General features: G+C 42.1%; 1 protein-coding gene across 1 annotated transcript in view; it reads left to right on the top strand.

Moving 5' to 3' along the window:
- Nucleotides 1-920: 920 nt before the first annotated feature.
- The window catches only part of LOC127582733 (rho GTPase-activating protein 45-like), a 175,448-nt gene continuing 154,725 nt past the window's right edge, over nucleotides 921-21,643 (top strand). Inside the window, exons 1-3 of the mRNA XM_052038295.1 lie at nucleotides 921-1,192; nucleotides 1,452-1,595; nucleotides 7,268-7,604. Of these exons, the coding sequence (XP_051894255.1) occupies nucleotides 1,103-1,192; nucleotides 1,452-1,595; nucleotides 7,268-7,604 (571 nt within the window). The 5' untranslated portion in view covers nucleotides 921-1,102. The remainder of the gene's footprint in view (nucleotides 1,193-1,451; nucleotides 1,596-7,267; nucleotides 7,605-21,643) is intronic.

Below are 21,643 nucleotides of genomic sequence, written 5' to 3'. Positions count from 1 at the left end.
CAGTTTCTTGCAGTCATGGACAGAGCAGTTGCTGTACATCCGGAGAGGATGCTTTCTATGGTGCATCGATAAAAATTGGTGAAGGTCAACAATGGGGACATGCCGAATTTCCTTAGCCTCCTGAGGAAGCAGAGGCTCTGGTGAGCTTTCTTGGCCGTGGCATCTACGTGGTTGGACCAGGGCAGGTTACTGGTGATGTTATCAAGGACCCTCCCCACCTGGGTCATTCTCTCTTCTCTCCTCTTCCATCAGGTGGAAGATACAGGAGCCTGAGGGCACGTACCACCAGGCTTAAGGACAGCTTCTATCCCGCTGTGATAAGACTATTGAACAGTTCCCTTATAAGATGAGATGGACTCTGACCTCACGATCTACCTTGTTGTGACCTTGCACCTTATTGCACTGCACTTTCTCTGTAGCTGTGACACTTTACTCCGTACTGTTATTGTTTTTACCTGTACTACCTCAATGCACTCTGTACTAACTCAATGTATCTGCACCCTGTAATGAATTGACCTGTACGATCGGTATGAAAGACAAGTTTTTCACTGTACCTCAGTACAAGTGACAATAATAAACCAATACCAATGTTTACTCCTAGGAACTTGAATCTCTCAACCCTCTCGACCCCACGGGAGATGATGGGCCTAATGGCCTCTGTATAAATTAGAGCATTGGCTGCAAACACTTCTGACCTCAGCTACAAGTGTGCCAGGTAGCACACCAGGTTGGAGGTTTATAACATCCGCCCGCAGGTAACCCGTGCGATGGACATTAGGTGAAGTAACCTATGGAAATGTTACAAGGAGGTGTATGTTTCAGTTTAGAAGCCAATGAGATGAACGGATGAGTGTCACATGGCCGTCCCGCCAGGGAAGCACCAAGTAACGGAGTGTCACCAGCGCGCTGGGCTCTTCGCACGTTGCTGCCGGCTCTGTGGTTTTAGCGCAGCTGAGCCACGAAGATTTCATGGACTAAAGCGAGGGAGGCAACTTTCTAACAGTAACGGGTCGCGGGGGAAGAGGGGGTGCTTTCTGGACCGTCCAAAGGAGGCACCAACAGACGCAGATAGATAAAAGCAGCGTTCGCCGCGGGGAAGAAAATGTTTTCTCGGAAGAAAAGGGAATTGATCAAAACGCCGTCAATATCTATGAAAAACAGAACAGGAAGTCCTGTGTCGCACTGCACATCTGTAAGTCGCAAGCATCCCTCTGCTTCATCCGAATGTATTCAAATGATCTTCGGGGTGGTTGCAAAATACTCCGCACTTGCAGTTTTAGCTGGCAGGACGGGGCGGGGCGGAATGGAATGAATTGATGAATTGCGCTGTATCCTTTCCACTCAGAGTAATTAGGAAAAAAAAGTAATGCCACGTTTGGCAAGAGGTTGAATATTTCGACCCTGTTAATTGTCCGCGACGTCTTGTTCTTGAGCTTGCATGTGCGTGAGAGAGGCAGGTTGAACTGAGGATGCTCAACAAGAGAAGCGCTGGGAAATCCAGTTATAGCCCTTACACTATAGGATTGAGGGGGAAGAAGGCGAGATCAAAATCGGGGCTGGATGCACTGCCCAACCGCCCAAAGGTATGGCTCACGGTAGGTAGAAGGAACTCTGGAAGACCAGTTGTTTATTCAAGGAACTCAGCAAATGTCCTTCTTGTTTAATTCTGGGTACTAAATGTTGGTACTAATTCGTAGCATGTTGGATCGGCGTGCGGCGTCTCAAATTGTTGGTATGTTAATTATCGTAGACTTTTACTTGCTAATATTTGGTTAAGTGAAAAAAAGAAAGCTTTGTAATAGTTCAGTCCCAGCAGCGTAGTTTGTTCACAGTTCCGACTACTGACACAATTATAAAGTGTGCAATATCCGTTCCGGGAGCCCGGTGTTATGATAGCAGCCCATGTACCGGGTTGTGTGTTAGGTAGTCCCCACCTGTTGATGCTTTCAACAGCACCTTCAGGTCGTGTCTGAGACTGGCAGGCCAACACTGTCCCTAACCACAAACTGGTGGCATCAGGTCATACTACCTTTCTTTTAAATATCCGTTTATTTCGCATTCAGCGACATTTTCCAGAGCAGACAGGAGCTAAGTGCACGCGTGTAGGCGATGGGAATAACTAGTCGGGAAAAGACAGTTGGAAAAAGTTTGTGAAAAGATAACTAGAAGAGTTCCCAGTTCTGAGAGTCCCGGGACTGAAACGTTAACTGTTTCTTTTTCCACAGATGCTGCCTGACCTGTCGATGGTTTCCCCATTTCCTGTGTCTTTATTTATTGCGTTTTTAACATTTTAATTTACTGAAGATCAAGCAGAACGTGTTGTAAATATTCTGCAGTTCAGGTAGTGCACGTAGGAACAGAAACAGTGAATTTTACAAACAGAACCGGAGAAACTTTAACCGTTTCTCTCTCCACGGATGCTGCCTGACCCGTTGAACGTTTCCAACATTGTCAGCCTTAGATTTCCAGCATCTGCAGTGTTTTGCTTTTGACCAAGTTCATCTACTGCTTTAAACCTGTGATATTTCTATCTATATTCGAAAATAAATATTGCAATAATTTAATATCTGTGCACTAAAATGGCAAATGGAAACACTTCATTTTGTTTCTATTTATGTCTTTAAGCTACTATATATAACATTCAGCAAAGTGAAAGAAAAGTCTGAAGTTGGTGTGAGAGTGTCATCTGTCAATCATCTCTATCTGTCTTTGGGTGTAAGGATGTGAAAGAAATATTGTCTAGAGTTCTACTAACTTCACAAGAAGTTTGTAAGCTTTTGTTTATAGAATTGTGTTGAATTTGTTGTAATTTCATCACAGTCATGGCATCAGAAGATGTGCTGTGGGTTTGCTCCTGATGAGGCTTGTCAGCTTCGGTTGCCTGGACTGGTTCTCCTGGGAAAGCGGAGGGTGCCCAGTAATTATAGGGTTTGTTCAGAGTTGTTGCAGTGAGGACGTTTCCATTTCTGGGGGAGGGCAAAACAAGGATTCACCAAAATAAGAAATGGGTACCAAGAAATCCAATAGGGAATTCGGAGGGAATGACTTTACCCAGAGAGAGACCAGAGTGTGGAACTCATAATCATAGGGAATCGTTGAATGTCCATGCTTGTCCAACCTCCCCTTAGATGCCTCCATAGTAATTGGAGGACAGGAAGGGAGGGCCATGCTAGATGCAGATGGGAGGAAGCTCAAATGGAGCATTAAATGTGGCACTGAATGGCCTGTTTCTGTACATCTTATGTAGTCCTTTGTAACCCCATGATGTTCAGATTCATTGGGCTGGTCTTAAGCTGTCGACTTCTTGGGGACTGCATCATATTTTTTAAGTATGGCACTGTCATTGTGGTGGCATTTGTGACAGCAAGGTGCACTGCCACACAGGAAGTGAGATCTGTTGAGCAGAACATGTTTGATAAAGCATGTCACACAATGGTACACAGTTGACACCGTTTAAGGGAATCAATGTGGCAGTCAATTAACTGCTTCCTTATCTTGAAATCACAAAAAAAGTAGTTTAAATATGTGAAATTTTTCGACAAAATTCAGCCTTAGAGGAATTGCAGTATGAATTGCATTTTCTTTACACGCTGTGTATAAAACTTTCTTTAGTAGTGTACATTTGCCTGTTTGTGAAGTCAGTTTCCTGTGTCTGAGCTGGATAGCTGGTGATGATGTTGAAAGGCAATGTTACTCAGTATCAACAGTGGGAATTGAAAATCCATTTCAAATTAATATGTTGGATATGCACAGGTACCAAATATTTGGACTGTCTGACTCTGTCAGATTTAGCATTCAAAAATTGAACTTCATAACACTTCGCTATGCTTTTGAAAACAGGAAAAGTGAAGATGTCAGTAAGCCATTGCAACATGACATCTGTAGAAATGTGGAAAATGATACCACAGCTGTCAACTGACGTGAGCATCAAATCAAAAATATGCAGCAGCACATTATGATGGGAAAACAGAGATGAAATATAACTGTGTATAACTTTGAAAGCAGATGAATAAGAAGTATGACCTGCAGCTTTCCTTTGTGAGTGAGTGAGTGAACCTGTCAGTTGTGGTTCTGAGCCCTAAGAACTGTGGCAGTTTCAACTCCAATCTCTCTGCTCAGTTGCATCATCTTGGGTTAAGTAACAATTGGCTATCAAAACTGGGTTCAATGCCTACAGTTTGTGAAAGGAGACAATGTTAAAATCTTGATTACCATCTAATAACCTTTAAAGTGGATATTGGTGCATACAGTACTGGGATGTTCTGTGAAGGCCCTCCAATGGAAAGTCACCAGCCCAAAATATTAACTCTTTCTCTCTATGCAGATGCTTAGTACTTCCAATGCTTGCTAATTTTTTCTTGGATTTCTAGTATCTGCATTATTGGATTTGCATTGGGCGAGTTTGGGTTTTGTTTCATGTCAGTAGGTTCAGGTTAGATTCATTTGCTTACTGGTTTTGAGATGATTTTGCTATTTAGTGTTATTTTAGTTCCAGCATCAATGTCTTAGAACTATGTCATTCTATCCTTATCCCTCTCTCTGCTGCAACTGTCTTTCAACTGAAGTTGCATAAAAATGTACATGTTCAGAGCTTATTAATAATGTTTCAAAGAGATTTCACTCAAGCAGAAGCACACAGCCTATCACACAACTTTCCTTCAGTTTGAGGTTTACAAAGACGTTCGATGGCTTTTACTTTATCCTGAACAATTGTCAGCTTCCAAATAGCCATACACCTTGACTATTAGCAATTTAAATATCCCAAGAAGTTCCCAACAGCTTCCATAATACAGTCTAGGATACAAATGTGTGTTGAACTGTTGGCAGAGGTTGAGGAAGCAGGTTGGACAATCAACTATCCAACAAGTTGTTCTCCTAAGTATTTGTTTCTCACCTCTGCAGATCAGACGGACTCATCTTCCCTTGGTTCTAAGCATTATATTGAAACCTTAACTGGTGAAAAATCCAGCAAGATATAGTTCTTCTTGATAGAAGTGTTTTAGTAAATACATACAATGGTGGCAAAACTTAAAATTACAGTAATGAAGACTGACAAAATGTTAATATTTTAGTATTAACACCATCACAAAAATTAGCATAGCAAAGTTTAAACTGCTTTGCATTTGTCTTCCCCTTTCTCCATATTCTTCTTCAGTGTTGACAATGGGCCAATCAACTTGGTTTCTGTTATTTTCTTACTTTATAGTTGACTTAGTGTAATCTTTACAACTAACATTTCTTGTTTTCTTAAAAAAAACTTCCAAACCCTTTTGCTTATCTGAAAATTGGTGTGGTTATTTCAAAGTACAAGAAAGCAGAAGGTGACACGAGAAATCTAATCATGATCAATCACATAAACTATAGTGTCTTCAGAGTTCAATATTGTAGGGGATTAAATGCTTTGTGGGATACCTCCCTCAGATGCATTCTCCTCCAGTTTGACTTCACTTTTAGTTGAGAAAAATATTCAAAGAACTGCAACAGATTTGCTTCTGAAGAATTTTACTTTATTAAATTCAGGCATGATCCCAAGTGCTGGCTCAGTGAAGACCTGTGCTTTATTTCCTCTGCAGAATAATGCCTATGTGGAGTGGTTAACATTAGTTAGAATACTTAATGCTATGGTGAATGTTTGGTCCAGAAAGGATAGGGGAATACAAGAATAAATTCTGATGGAGTAATTGAGCTAAAATTATGGCTGCAGAGACCTGCATGTTGTTATCCAGGTGATAAAATTTAACTGCAGTTTTGGGGTTTAGCTTGATTTAGTTTAAGACATATGAAGAAACTTGGTAGGGTATTTCCTTTGTAGATCAATGGTTAACATAGACTTGCATGAGAACAGATTGAAAGTCTTTTCAGAGAATGGCCAGACAGCCATGGGAAATTAATGAGAGGAGTGTGAAATGGAGAGGCTTCGAGGTGAATGTTACCCCACCACTTGTGCCTGACGTGACACAGCACAATGGCCTGGTTTCATTCTTGTGCTTTATAAATGAGTCATAGAGCTGTACAGCAGAGAGACAGATCCTTCAGTCCACCACGTACATGCTCATCCACGCTCATTGCCCACATTAGGTTGTATTCCTCCTATGCCTTGCCTAATTGAACGTCTGTCTAACTTTCTCTTAAATGTAGCAACCGTTTCTGATCCCAGCACCTCCTCTGGCAGCACATTCCAGATATCAACTGCTCTCTGTGTAACAAGATCCCCTTTAAAACTCCTTCTCCTCACCTTAAACCTATGCCACCTTGCTTTTGATATACCTTCCATGGGAAAATGCTTTTGACTATCTACCTTATCTGTGCCTCTCGTAATCTTATACGCTTCTCTCAGGTTACAGCTCAGCCTCCTTCGCTGCAGGGAAACCAAGCCCAGCCTATCCAATCTCTCCCTATAACTGAAGTCCTCTGATCCAGGCAACGTCCTGGTGAATCTCCTCTGCACTCTCTCCAGCCAATCACATCCCTATAATGTTAAAGTAATGTTAGGAACTAATTGTGTTTACTGGTTGAAATTAAATTTCAGATTTATAACAAGGGATTCAAGAGAAAAGCGAAATCTTAAGTAAAATGTGACAGTAAAATTTAAATTCTCATTTATTTGGTGTTTTTATTGATATCTAACATAAGTTAAAATGAAGAATAACATTTTTGGCAAGGTTATGTGATGTACGTTGCTGCTTCTCTTGAAAGACTTGACCATGGAAGCCATTCTGGTCATATTCTGAAGCAGGGTCCAGAAACGTAAATGTTAGGGCCACCGGCTTATAAGGTTGGACTGAGCACTGATGATAGCACCAGTAGCGCACTTTCTCTGTGCCTCCAGAAGGCATGGACATAGAACCTTTCTGGTGTTCCTTGTACTGCAAAAACAATTGAACCACCTTTTTACAATGGGGCCACTGAGGGTTATTGGCACTATCAAGAAGTTGTGCTGTTTTGTGTGGGAAAAAGCATTGGTATGGATTAAGTTGACTTCAATGGATTTCATTGATGCTGCATTTTTGTCTGTTTCATTGATCTAATTGCATGCACACTGAATGCTTAGTTTTCTGCTCTAGGTTACAGCAGAGGAGGGGTGCCAAAGATCCCAGAACCAATGGATAGGAAACTGGAAAGCATAACTTCACTAGATAAGAAGGGGAACAGTTTGAAGTATGAGTTTACATCAGGACCTGCCTCCTAGAGTCTTTGTCTGTCCTTTTATTGATCTCTAGTCTTCCAAATATCATGGTTTTGTGACTCTTTCCTATTACATTAACAGGAACTGCCTCGTAAAGATGCTGTTGAGGTACCAGCCTCACAGGCCAGCACCTTAACTGAACTACCTGCTGGGAACTCCTCCTTGACTAAGCTCAGTTCTAGTCCGAGTGCTGTCAACACTCTCAAGAGACCCACCACCCTGAGCAGACACTCCAGTGCTGCTGGTTTCTCACTGACAACCCCTGGAATGTGGGGAGGCACTAAGGGGTATAAAACCCCTGGAGGTGGCATTTCAGAAAGCAACGAGGGTCCGGAGGTGGAGGAGATCACACAGCTGCTGCGTGATGTGGCTAGATTTGCAGAGACAGTGGAGAAACTGAAGGACATTGTCTTGGAAGGTGAGTGGAATTCTTTAGAAATCGTGGCCTGACTTACCAGATACTCTGAGTGTAAATGTTGAAGATTTAATCATTTTCCTTGATTACAGTCTCAAAAGTAACATCCTGTTATGTATTGTAAATACCCATTTCCCTGCACTCAGTGCCATACTTTGGTTTCTCATGAGCATTTGCAGTTAACAGCCAAAGATGCATCTCTCTTTGTATCTGATTCTTAGTGGGGAGAGATTGCACACATCAACGATGTGCTCTACTTAACAAATCTCATGAGTTTGACGCAAGCACTTGTTTGTTTCATGGTGTTTTTATATGGCCCTGGTACTTGAAACCTTGAAACCTTGAAACCCAGCACAATATATGTTGCTTTTCATTAGAACTGATAGCTCTTCTGGTGGGGCCGGTGGTTAAAGCTTCTGCCAAATGTGGTCATGTGACATAGAATCAGAAATTCTTGGGTTTGATTTTCTCACGGTGTTATGGTAGTGGTGGGACAATGGGGGGGGGGGGGGGGGGGAGAAATGGGTGTGGGGATGTGCACTGTGTTGCTTCAGTATGATTAGCCACGATGTGTCTGACTCAGGTTGGGAGGAGTTGTTGATCCTGATCACTATCTAATAACTAGCTAAGGAGGTGCTTGTGTGACAAGGTTGGGTTTGACTGTGTCTGACATTCAGTAATCTGCAGATCTTCCCTGCTTCGTACCACGAATCAGTGACCACTTGGTTGCTCGTAACTCTGACTGTACCCTGGGCACGATGATAACTTCAAGAGGAGTGGGTCACAAGTGAGCAAATAGCCTATTTGCTAGAGTGTATTCCATTATATTCACTGGGATGTTGGGTTACTTTGACTGTGGATGAAAGTGTACATTGGGTGATACTGGCTCAACTATTTGTTAAACCTCCCTTTTCTATTGTACTTTTCATTACAATTAGCAAGGTTATTAGAGGTAAGGAAACGCATTACACAGATGAATGCATTAGTGTGTCCATATAATCAAAACTAGTAGTACTCTTTCTTTATGTTAATAATATATAGGCTTTAATCCAATTGCATTCCTGCTTTATCCATAGAGATTAAATCTGTTGGGGGGGGGATGTTTTCTCATTGTGTCGTGAAATTATTTTGCAAGTTCTTCCTCTGTTTATCTCTGTACTTTTTGGGTCTTGTGAGTTCAGACAAACACCATGCTGCTGGGCGAGCTGGGCTGAAGGGCCTTTTTCCATGCTACGTAACTCTACCTCTACTCCTACCAGAGCCATCTGTGCTGCTGTGGTTGTAGAAAAGAAGCGCAATTCCTGATGAAGTGCGGAGATGAGTAACAGATAAGATAACTGTGACTTCACTTTGGGCTTTGCGATTCAGTGGATTCTTTCCAGAGAACCAGGTACAAGTTCTCACTGCAGCAGATTAAGGTGGAGAGGTGTGGTGGGGTAGAAGATCGGCACAGGTGGAATAGAGGGTTGACTAATCAATCATCATGCTTTGCTTTTATACTTGATCTGCCCGTGACTGGAAGTCAGCAAAGATTTCTGTTCCAACTGGAACCTTCCAAGTTCCTCCCATCACATTTCAGTGATGCAGCAGCAACATTTTGCAACTGGGAAAGGAAATAACAGGGAATAGGGATGACTTGAAATGGCGACATCAGATCTGGTACAGTGATACTGCAGTAAAGTACGAGGTTTTGTCAACTTAAAAACAAAATAAAATTGCTTTTAGTTACATGGCCCATCAGTATTGATGCCCAACCTTCCCAAACCTCTGCTCCTTATCAACCTTCTGTACTATCAGGAGACGTTTAAAAGGTGAATTGAGGAGGGTGAGTTTTTAGACTGAAGAGCTATCCAAGCTTTTAGTGTTGGGGGATACTGCAGTGTTAAAACACATGCATCAATTTTCTGCTTCTCCTGATTCAGTGAGAAATGCAAAGTAACAGAATCTGTCTTGGATTAACATTTCTCAAACTGTACGGCAAACACTAACATATTCAAGAGATGAATTCACGACACTCCCTTTGTATGATGACTAAAATAAAAACAAAATATTGGTAATACTCAGCAGGTCAGACAGAATCCGTGGAGAGAGAAGCTGAGTTAGCATTTTAGGTTGTTGACCTTCAGAATTGAGAAAGGTCAGATGAATATCTGTCAATCTGCTGAGAAAGGGGAATGAGAGAAATCAGTGATAGAGCGTGAGGCAGATGAGACAAACAGACAGAAGGGAACAGACAGGGTTGAAAAGGATGGTAATGGGGTACGTAACAAAATAACAGGCTGCTTTGAAGGAGTTGAAAATGGGAATATTAGGATCATTATCTGAACTTACCACAGGAAAATACTGCAGATGCTGGAAACCTGAAATCCAAAATCAAAACACAAAATGTTGGAAATGATGGCTATCTGAAACAGTTGAACCCAGTGTAATGTCTGGAAGATTGTAATGTGCTTACTTGAATGCGGAACTTCAGTAGAAGAGTGTGGAGGTGCAAGGACCGGGTGGTGAAGAAGGTGTTTGGCACGCTGGCCTTCGTCAGTCAGGGCATTGAGTATAGGAGTTGGGATGTTGTATTTCAGTTGTACAAGACATTGGTGAGGCCTTACCTGGAGTATTGTGTACAGATTTGGTTACCCTGTTATAGGAAAGATGCCATTAAGCTGGAAAGAGTGCAAAGAAGATTTCTGAGAATGTTGCCAGGAATCGGGCCTGAGTTATAGGAAGAGGTTGGGCAGGCTAGGACTTTATTCATTGGAGTGTAGGAGAATGAGGGGTGAGCTTATAGAGGAGTGTAAAATCATGCGGGGCATCGATAGGGTGAATGTACACAGTTTTTCCTGAGGGAAAGGGAATCATAAACTAGAGGGTATAAGTTTAAGGTGAGAGAGAAGAGATTTAAAAGGAACTTGAGGAACTTCTTCACGCTGAGGGTGATGGGTATATGGAACAAGCTGCCTCAGGAAGTGGCTGAGACAGATACAATGACAACATTTAAAAGGTACTTGGACAGGTACATGGATTGGAAAAGTTTGAAGGGATATGGGCCAAATGTGGGCAAATGGGACTAGCTTAGATGGGCAGCTTGGTCGGCATGGACCAGTTGGGCTGAAGGGCCTGTTTCCGTGCTGTATTGGTCTACGATTCTACAACTCTATGACAAGGAGTTCAGAATGGGAGTGGGATGGTGAATTCATAGTGACAGGCAAACTGAAATCAGTGTCATCACCTGCATTTGGTCTCCCCAGTGTAGAAAAGGATGCAGTTGTATACAAAACCGCATATGGTATAAAATAATGCACAGTACGGATTCAGACTTTATCCTCTTTGACAAAGTGTCTTCCCACAGAAATTTTGCTTTTGCTGGTCTATCTTCTCATTTCCTTAGAAACAAAATTGAATAAACGCTGTAAAGTAAGATGCAAAATTAAATCTCAAGGAATGCCATAAAAAGATATTTTCAATGGCTGAGAATATGAACTGTACCATTTTGACATTTTGAACCATTTTTAAATTTCAGGGCACACTGGAGAAAACATGTCCCTAATTATAACATAAGTACTTCAAACAGTGATGTTACTTACTAAAACAGTGAAATTAAGGCTTGCTACACAGACCATGGTGCAGACTCATAATCACACACGTACAGAATTTAAAATAATGCTTGTTCTTGGCTTCTATCCCACTGGTTTGTCTCCCACTAGGCACAGATTAATATAACAGGATTTAAAACATTTAGTTAATTTCAGTGAGACTAGTCACAAGTTCCATGCAGTTGTAGAAGTAATTTATATTCCACTGTACAGCAGACAGCTTCCTGCTTAAAATGTGATGGTTTGGCAGTTATTTATAGAAGCTGAAGATGATAAAGAATCCTGTGTATATTGATTGTGAGAGCTTATTATAGTAAACCTTGCCCAGATAATTTGAGAGTCTGCATGGTTGTATTCTGACAGATACATTGGCGCAAAATATCTGGTCTCAATGGAGACAGAGTGCCATTGGATTGGACAACTGCAGTTGGAACTGCAGCAAAACTCCAGTAATATTGTCCTGTTTACTCGCTCTGTTTTCTAGTAATCAGTGGTTGCTGGTGGGTCCTTCTGCACAACTACTTACTAACTTGCCACCTCTATGTCCTGAGAAGTTTTCAGTACAATTAAATCCTCGATCTTTTGGATGGCTCCAAAATTCCAGAAGTAAATCCTCACCCTGAAGCAGTTTACTCCTAAGTTTGTTTTTATCTTTCTTCCAAAAGTGCCCGCAGGGCACCTCAGGCAGAACGGTGCTAGCCTCGTAAGGACAGAACGAAGTGCTGGTGAAGGTACTGCAGCTAACTTTAACTGCACAAATGATCCTCTCACTGGGTTTAGAACGTGATCTAAAGCATACTACGTGATCAGACCAAGGATCGTATTTGTTATCCTTCTGCAGTAACCCATCTGCAGATCCCGGGCATGTTGTTTGCTTTGAAATGTTTCTCAGTGGATCAGGATTTCTATAAATGGGGGAAAAATACTTAAGCACTTTATCATGTCTCATAGTATTTTACAGACTATAAACAGTACTGTGCACAGGAAGGAACAATAAATAACATTAATACTGTGGTCCATTAATGTAGTGAAATAGCTAGACATGAAATATAAAGAACACTATTACTCTCATTGGACTTTACTCTCAAGATGTCTAACCACCTGGGCAGCAGTCAATGGAAGTTTTAAGTCCATGGCTGTTCCTTCACATAATCCTTTATTTGGCCACTCAATGCTTTTCCACTGTCTACAAGGCAGGAGTGTGATTAAAATACTCCCCTCTTGCCTGGTTGAGTGCAGATCCAACCATTCTCAAGAAGCTCAACACCATTCAGGTCAAACCTTGACTGGCAATGAGTTCAATCCCCTGAACATTCAGCCAGGAATGAGGTTGTCACTCGGAGATCTACCATTGTCACCGTTTATTGGAGTTTGCCGACCTTGAGTGGACGTATTGCTGGTTTTATCATATCACCTCCCAACTCCTACAGAACCTTTTTTGCTGCCAACCAGTAATATTTTAACGGAAGAGTAAAAGTCTTTGAAAGTGGAGTGAAGAAAACATCTCAGTGCCTGGAAACTTGAACTCAGTAATGAGTCTGGAAGAATGTATTGAAGCCGAAGAAGCTGAAATTCCAAGGCATTGTACTAAACACAGCCATTACTGTAGGCCATATTTAATGCTACAGGCTAGAGAGGAATTTGCTTTTGTTTTTGGGGTTAATCAAGGAAAGATCATGAGATTAATCTTTAATTTTTAGAATCTCCAGGGTATTCTTGGAAGGAAAGCAATTCCACTGTCCATACAGCACTCTGCACCAATGAACCTCCTTCCTAATTTCAAACACTGCTCTTCATGTGACAGAATATTTGCTTATAACAATGTCATAGAGAAGTTTGTTTAATGATCCTGAAAGTACTTGCATCTCAAGCAACAGAACTGTGCCAGGTGTCTACCTGCAGCATGTGACTCAAACTTGATAGTGAGGTGGTGAAGATCTGTCTTTGGGTGTGTAGTTGCAAGGTCAAAGGTTTTAAGTCTTACTCCATCTGAGAAATCTTTAAATCTACGCAAAGTGCATGGCTAAAGCAGGGAAAGTGCACGTAAGACGTCAGTCCTGGTAGCTGCAAGGACTTTGAAAACTCATCTGATCTTAGTCGCAAAAAAAATTTTTAAAACAGAAAATTACAATCAGAAAATTATGGGATCAGGCAATGATGAGTAAAGTGAGAGATATTTGCTCCAAAAATTCGGAGGTAAATTTTAATGCTTTTAGACGAGTGTCCTCTCTTCCTTCCCTTAACTTGTGTTTTTCTACTTGTGACAGTACTAACTTGCACAATGGTGACCTTCAGCTTCCTCTCAGAAACTCTGTGGTATGCCACAATGAAACAGGAAGTTCTCCTTCATTCGCCCAGTCATAAGCTATACAATAACCGATTCTGAAGCAAACACCTTATCTAAAATGGTCTCCAACTCTGAATGATATTTTGCACCTCCATGATTGGGCTCCTGCATCCAGAGTATTTTAGTCAAAAGCATTCAGTTGAGAAGGGTAGATTGTGCACCGTAAATACAAAAGTAACAGGACAATAATTTCCTTGGTAGTGTCTTTTTTTTAATATATAAGATAATTGATAATGTGTTGGTAGATTGGATGCTGCAATTGTTAATTCAAGGCTTTCAAGAAGGCACCTCATCAACGTCGTCTTAGGGGTTTTCATCAATTACCTTTTGAGAAGGTAGTGATGAGGTGGCTTCCTGAAGCACTGCAGTCTTAGGGGTGAAACTAGTCCTTGAGTGTTTTTGGATAGAAAATTCCAGACTTTTGAACCAGTGCTGAGGTTCCTGGCAGGAGGAGGTATTTCCAATTGTTTGTTGCCCTTGTCCTTCCTGGTGGTAGAGGTTGCCGGTTGTCTGGTGTAGTGAGGTGCTGCAGTGCGTTTAGATGCATTTAGTGCAGACCATGGCATTAAGGCAGCAGTAGTGGATGGAGCGAATGTCTATGGTCAGGTTGTGAGCAGAGACAAGCAAGCAGATGCATGGGATCCTCAGTAATAATGAATGTACCTGCAGGTGTGAGGAAATGTCTGTTTACTTGCCACTCCAGCTTAAATTCCTGTGCATATCCATGCTTATGATGGTGGATGGGGTGCTCGTAAATGGGCTAGCTTGTCTTGAATGGTGTTGAGTTCCTTGAGGATTGTTGGATGTGTGCTCTTCATTGCCACTGAAGAAATTGCATCACTCTCCTGAATTCTCCCTATTTCATTTTCACCTCGGACACTCCTTTCTGGTTTGGTGAGTTAAAGGTTCACTGATTGTTACCTGGAATGTGAAATGAGTTAAAATGATCCAAAATTGGTTTCCAGTGGGAGAGATTAAGTGCTAAAGACTGCTTAAATTGGCAATTGCCTTTAGTGGGAGCTGTGGAAAATGGATGTGTCAGCATGCAGTGATGGAAGGCACTTTTCTGAGACTGTGTCTGAGATAAACAGGAAGGTTGTAGAATGTGCTTCATGTAAACAAGTTGGAAGACAGTGGAGTAAATTCAACAGAAGATGGGTCATAGAGCAATACAGCACGGATACAGGCCCTTCTGCCCAATGAGTCCATGCCAGCCACGGTGCCTACCCACCTCGTCCCACTTTCCTGCATTCAGCCCATATCCCTCCAAGCCCCGCCCCTCCATGTACCTATCCAAGTGCTTCTTAGATGACACGATTGTACCTGCCTCAACCACTTCCTCTGGCGGCTCGTTCCATGTACTCACCACCCTCTGTGTGGTGTTCTCAAAACTATGCATCAACACTAATACAGGCAGTCCCTAAGTTACAGAAAGGTTCTGTTTCTGAGAACTGCACATAAAATGATTTCTTACAGTCAGAAATGCCCGTTATCTATAGCTACCCACATTGGTCTAGGTACACCTAGAATCATAGAACCATACAGCACGGAAACTGGCCTTTTAGACCAACTCATCCATGACAACCAAGGTGTCCACCTAAGCTAGTCCCATTTGCCTGCATTTGGCCCACATCCTTCAACCTTTCCTATCCATGTACCTGTCCAAATGTCTTTTAAACTTTAAAATTGTACCCACCTCTGCTATTTCCTCTGGCAGCTTGTTCCATATACCCACCACCCTCACTGTGAAACACTTGCTATAATTCATTTCATTTCATTGAATAACACTGCCCATAATTAAACTAATGGAATATCTATTGTATTCAGTCATTAATGAATACAATGAAGCATGTTTATTATTATTATTATTAGCTTGAACATTTTAAAAATATGAGAGAATTTTCATAAAGTTGGATTTCCTGAAGTCAGGTCATCCATAACCCAGGGAGCCTCTGTAATTTGAAGCTATTAGCTTGAACAGATATTCAAAAGTTATTAAAGCATTTTAGCTAACAGTTATAAGTAGACCTTACTGAGTGATTTCATATCATTGATGCTCACCACATCAAGTCTTGATTCATTGAATAGACTATTCTATTCTATAAATAGATTGGTTTATAGAATAGAGTGAAGGAGATTAAGCTAAAATATTGAATAAGAAAGTGGTCAGATTTCTGCATTAGCAGGGGTTTGATACCAAGATTTGGACAAGCCTTGAATGGTGAGGTGAATGGCCCAAATGGTGTCATGTTATTTGGACTTGTGCATATGGAATTCACCAAGAATAATTCAACAACAGCTAAAGGTGATAGATGCGAAAATCTTATTTAAAAAAAATTCAGATGCTGGAAATCTGAAATTAAAACGGAAAATGCTGGAAACACTCAGCTGGTCAGGCAGCATCCATGGAAGGAGAAACCGAGTTAGTATTTCAGGTCGGAGACCCTTTGTCAGAACTGGCAAGGAGAGAGAAAACAGCTGATACATTGGGCCAGATTCTGGTGGCCCAATGTCCCAGCCTGGAATCATTGTCAGCAATGCCACACCTGCAGAGGGCCTCCCTTGCTGCCTGAAGCTCGGGGATCCCAGTCGGTTGGCTCAACCCACCCTTGGCTACGCCGGCTGTAAAAAGCTGTTTGGAGATTTTGTTCTTTTCCAATTTCTTTGATATTCACAGTCAGTTAAAAATATATTAACAAAAAATAAAAGCACACTTAAAATCACTTATTAAATAATTTAAAACATGAAACAAAAGTGAAATAAGTTAAATAAAGCAACTTACCATCGCCTTTCCTCCCTTATCCACAATTGGACAACACCCAGTTAAGTCAACTGTCTCCAGTCCTGTGTCAGGTCTAACTTGGATGTAATTTTTCAGAGCTCCCAATCATCAGTAAGTCTGGGACTTTAATGTCTGAAACTCATTGCCATTGGAACAGTAAAACACAGGCAGTTCCATTCAGATCCATTGGCATTAACCTGTGAGGGCCATCACAATGTTTAGGTGGTTTCAAGAGATGTCACAATGTTTTTCCAGAGGTAGGGAGAAAGTTGAGGAGTGGATTTGAAGTCGACTGAACCCGTTTTCTGTCAGCAGATCAAAATGTGTTTCTGTGGGTTAGTGGGTGGTCAGAGATAATCGTGTTGGATATCTGAGAATGTGAGCAATATTGTGCAACATAAAAGGCTTCACCTCCATTTCCAAACCATTCCTTTGTGATGATGATTCCTATCAGTGAGATTTTAGACCCAGCCTTGAGCCCATGACTGCTGCTGTGTTGAAAATCTATCTGCATGACGTGCATGAGTCAGAACTTCCTCCCTCTCTGCACTGACAAGAGCAAAACAATCTTGCCACAACCATCAGACCATCCATTGATTTCTTTTCCCTTTAAGGGTTGTTAATTCAGCTTCTCTTGCACCTTGGCCATAGAACACTGGTCTGTCTTCACTTTAGTTCCCTCTGTGACCTTCCCTCCTCTCACGCCAAGACCACCCTCCAATACTTAGGATGTACCCTTGCAGTGGTCTTCCTAAACTCTGTGGCCTAGAGGTTGCTGCACACTTTTTATTGGAATTATGGTCCACCTTAACACTGATAGTTGTAAAAAGAGTGAGAATGTCCACTCTAAGGTACATGGAACAATGCTGTTGGGCTTCCCTGTACAATGCCATGCTGCAACTGATGTTTGTTCTTGCAGCTGTTGGCATGTAGATCAGCAGCTATGATCAGTGCAACCTGCTGTCAGTGAGAGGTACCACTGTGCAAACAACAGCAGAGTCTTGCTGTTAAATGAGTGGATGCTCCACTGATGAGAGAAGGAGGGGAGAGGGGTCTCACAAGGTCCTGATGCAGGGTTTCGACCCGAAACGTTGACAATTCCTTTCCTGCCACAGACACGTTGAGTTCTTCCAGCAGATTTTGTTGCTCATGAGGTCAGTTTGGTGAAGTAAAGAACTCCGAGGAGGCATGTCCTCTGTGCCAAGGAGCCATGGAGATGCTTCATGTCGACAGTCAGCTTCCCTGGCAGGAAGTTGCCAGTGAAGTAAGGAGTTCTCAGGACACCAGCACTTCAGGGAAGCCAGGCAAACGCCTATGCCCGCTCCGGAGGGTGAAGGAGAAGTGGGTGAAGTCTCCTCTCCCACTGCCCTCAATGCAGATGTGGCAGAGATCAGCAGTAGCCAGGGCTATTCAGAGAGTGATCATCTCCCTGACCTTGATGGGCAGAGCAGCCACTGGAGTTTGTGGGAAGTCAGAGCTCCCAGTGAGGACAAAGACTGCAGTTGAGTGTTGGCTGTTTAAATAGCACAGTGTTGGGGAGATGCATTGGTAAAACCAGTTGTTCTGTGACTAAATGTCATTTTTCAGACCAGCAAGACTGAAAATCTCACAGCAGATGAATTTTGCAAGGTGCACTGCTGTTGATGTCACCCGGACAGTTTTACTCTGGGGAAAATTGCTATGAAGAATGAAAATACCCCAACAAAATAGGAGACAACATTCCCTCGGGTGCTAAAACGCCAGGAATGTGTCCAAAATCGATCTGCTCAGGTTAAATTAGTGTTCAACAGCACAACACCATTCTTTTCAGAATGAATACATTTTGTGAAGATATTTCTAAGTATCTCTTTGCTTGTGAAATATTATTCAGAAGCTTTTGTTCCCATCTTTATTTCAGTCATTTATAATGCTGCTTCATCTTCAATCATATGTCACTGCAAGTTCCACCCCTCCCCCCCCCCTTAAATTCCTATACCCTCCGCTCCACCACCAATGATGTAGTCCATGTTCAGTTGCTAAGCTTAAGGTACAAATTGTTATCTGCGAAAATGGGTATTCCAAATAAGAAACAAAAACACAATGTTGGAAACGCTCAGTCAGTCAGGCAGAAATAGTTAATGTTTCAGGTCAATGATAATTTGCATTTCCATTATCTTTTTTTTGCTTTTTAATTGCACATTAAATTATTTTTAGTTCCCAAATGCAGGGCTTCAGAAATAAACCTGAGGATCCAGAAATCATCTCATTGGTTGGGAGAAATCTGTAGGGGACATAATGAAGTATCAGCATCCTGAGGCTCTGAGATTTGGGGTGATTATACATTTGCAAACTGCAGCGTAACCAATGGATGCGAGTCTTAAGCTGTGGAGAGGTTAATTTGGATGAGATTTAAAGGAAACATTACTCTCTGGATACTGATCACTGGAACAATTCAACAGGAGATTGATAGAGGCAAGCTTGTAGATTAATTCCAGCTTGCTATGTTCACTCCCAGTGTGTTCCAGTAACAAAATGTCCTGCCTTTTGTTCGGCCTTGGCTACTCCAACAGCCTTTCCCAAAACTGAAAGGGCAGTAAGTGCAAGAGAACAACAACACATGAGGGTTCCCTTTCAAATCCCGACTGGGAAATGTCTCGCCGTTCCTTCATCAGTATTGGCTTAAATCCTGGAATTCCATGTCCATCAGCACTAAGGGAGTCCCTTCATTTTAAGGGTAGCAGTGGTTCAAGATGATACTCACCATCACCTTGTACGAGGGCAGTTAGGGATGGGCAGAAAATGTTGCCCTTGCCAGTGACACCCCCATCCAAATAAAAAAGATTTAAAAAAAAAATCTGCTTGGATGTCTTCAAAGTATCTTGGTCAAGCATCTTGAGTGAAGTTGAAAGAAACCTGGAGGGGGCTTGAGCACTTGTTTAACTCCCAAGGGTTAAGAGCTACAGAGTCTTTTAAGTTTCTGGGCTGAAATGTTTTCATGGATGTTCATAATCATCTGAAAATTGTTGCAATGATAAGGCCTCTCATTTAAACACCATGCATCGTTTATGCAGTGCTCTCCTCATGTGACAGTGAAATTAGAATCCGTTCAACATTAAGTGAACAGAGAAAAATAGGATGTTGATGTTGACAGATAGTACTGATATGGAGGCTTCTGTAGATCCTAATGCTGAGATATACTGCTATCATCTCTTTGGCTATCGGGATGCAACTGTTGACTTTTTACTAAACCATTTTTTTTCAGTATCCATTGCAACAAATGATTTCCTTTCTTGTACACCACTGCACACTTCCATGAGTCAAGTCACTAGAAGCTTATCTAACTAGATTGGTGTTAGATGCTACTTCCTGTTAATCGTGTTCTACAACAAACAAGTACATAGAGTCAGAGAGCACTACAGCACAGAAACAGGCCCTTCAGCCCATCTAGTCCATGCCGGCCTGGTTTTCTGCCGAGTCCCATCTACCTGCACCCGGACCTTAGCCCTCCACACCTCTCTCATTCATGCACCTTTTCAAACTTGACTTTAAATGTTACAATTGAACCCACGTTCACCACTTCTGCTGGCAGCTCGTTCCACACTCGCACCACCCTCTGAGTGAAGTAGTTCCCCCTCAGATTCCCCTTAAATATTTCACCTTTCACCCTAAACCTATGTCCTCTAGTTCTAGTCTCACCCAACCTGAGGGGAAAAAGCCTGCATGCATTCACCCTGTCTATACCCCTCATAATTTTGTACACCTCTATAAGATCTCCCCTCATCCTCCTGCGCTCCAGGGAATAAGGTTCTAACCTATTCAACCTTTCCCTGTAACTCAGGTCCTCAAGTCCTGGCAAAATCCTTGTAAATTTTCTCTGCACTCTTTCAAGCTTATTAATATCTTTCCTCTAGGTAGGTGACCAGAACTGCACACAATACTCTAAATTTGGCCTCACCAATGTCTTATACAACTTCAACATAACACCCCAACTCCTATACTCAATGCCCTGATCTATGAAGGCCAAAGTGCCAAAAGCTCTCTTTACGACCCTACCTACCTGCGATGCCACTTTTGAGGAATTATAGATCTGTATTCCCAGGTCCCTCTGTTCTACCGCACACCTCAGAACCCTACCATTCACTGTGTAAGTCTTACCCTGGTTTGTCCTCCCAAAGTGCATCACCTCACACTTGTCTGCATTAAATTCCATCATTTTTCAGCCCATTTTCCCAGCTGGTCCAGATCACTTTGCAAGCTTTGATAGCCTTCCTCGCTATCCACTATGCCCCCAATCTTGGTGTCATCCACAAATTTGCTGATCCAGTTTACCACACTATCATCTAAATCATTAATATAGATGATAAACAACAACAGACCCAGCACCAATCCCTGCGGCACACCACTAGTCACAGGCCTCCAATCAAAGAGACAACCATCTACTACCACTCTGGCTTCTCCCGCTAAGCCAACGTTGAATCCAATTGACTACTTCATTCTGAATGCTATGCGACTTAACCTTCTGGAGCAGCCTCCCATGCAAGATTTTGTCTACATGGTCTTTAGCAAGACCTTTGACAATGTCCACAGCCTTCCCTTGATCAACTTTCCTGGTAACCTCTTCAAAAAAAACTCAGATTGGTTAGACGTGACCTGCCACACACACAGCCATGTTGACTATCCCTAATCAGGTCCTGTCTGTCCAAATACTTAGCTATCTTGTCCCTCAGAATACCTTCCAATAATTGAAGTCAGACTCACTGGCCTATAATTTCCTCACTTATTTTTGGAGCCTTTCTTAAACAACAGAACAACATTAGCTATCCTCCAGTCCTCTGGCACCTCACCCATGGCTAAGGCCATTTTAGATATCTCTGCTAGGGCCCCTGCAATATCTGCACTAGCTTCCCACAAGGTCCGAGGGGACACCTTGTCAAGCCCTGGGGATTTATCCACCCGAATTTGCCTTAAGACAGCAAGCATCTCTTCTTCCATAATCTGGATATGGTCCATGACCTTTATCCTCAGTTCTACAGACTCTGTATCTGTCTCCTGAGTAAAAACAGATGCAAAAAATTCATTTAAAATCTCCCCCCTCTCTTTTGGCTCCACGCATAGATGACCATGCTGATCTTCAAGAGGAACAATTTTGTCCCTTGCTATCCTTTTGCTCTTAATATAGCTATAGAAACCCTTTGGATTCTCTTTCATCTTGTCTGCCAGAGCAACCTCATGTCCTCTTTTAGCCCTCCTGATTTCTCTCTCAAGTGTTCTCTTGCATTTCTTATACTCAAGTGCCTCATTTGATCCTAACTGTCTATACCTGATATGTGCCTCCTTTTTTTTT

Source organism: Pristis pectinata, chromosome 24 (assembly GCF_009764475.1).
Source record: "Pristis pectinata isolate sPriPec2 chromosome 24, sPriPec2.1.pri, whole genome shotgun sequence".
Lineage (NCBI taxonomy): Eukaryota > Metazoa > Chordata > Chondrichthyes > Rhinopristiformes > Pristidae > Pristis > Pristis pectinata.
The sequence above is the reverse complement of the archived record's forward strand: the minus strand, read 5'-3'. Positions and strand labels throughout refer to the sequence as shown.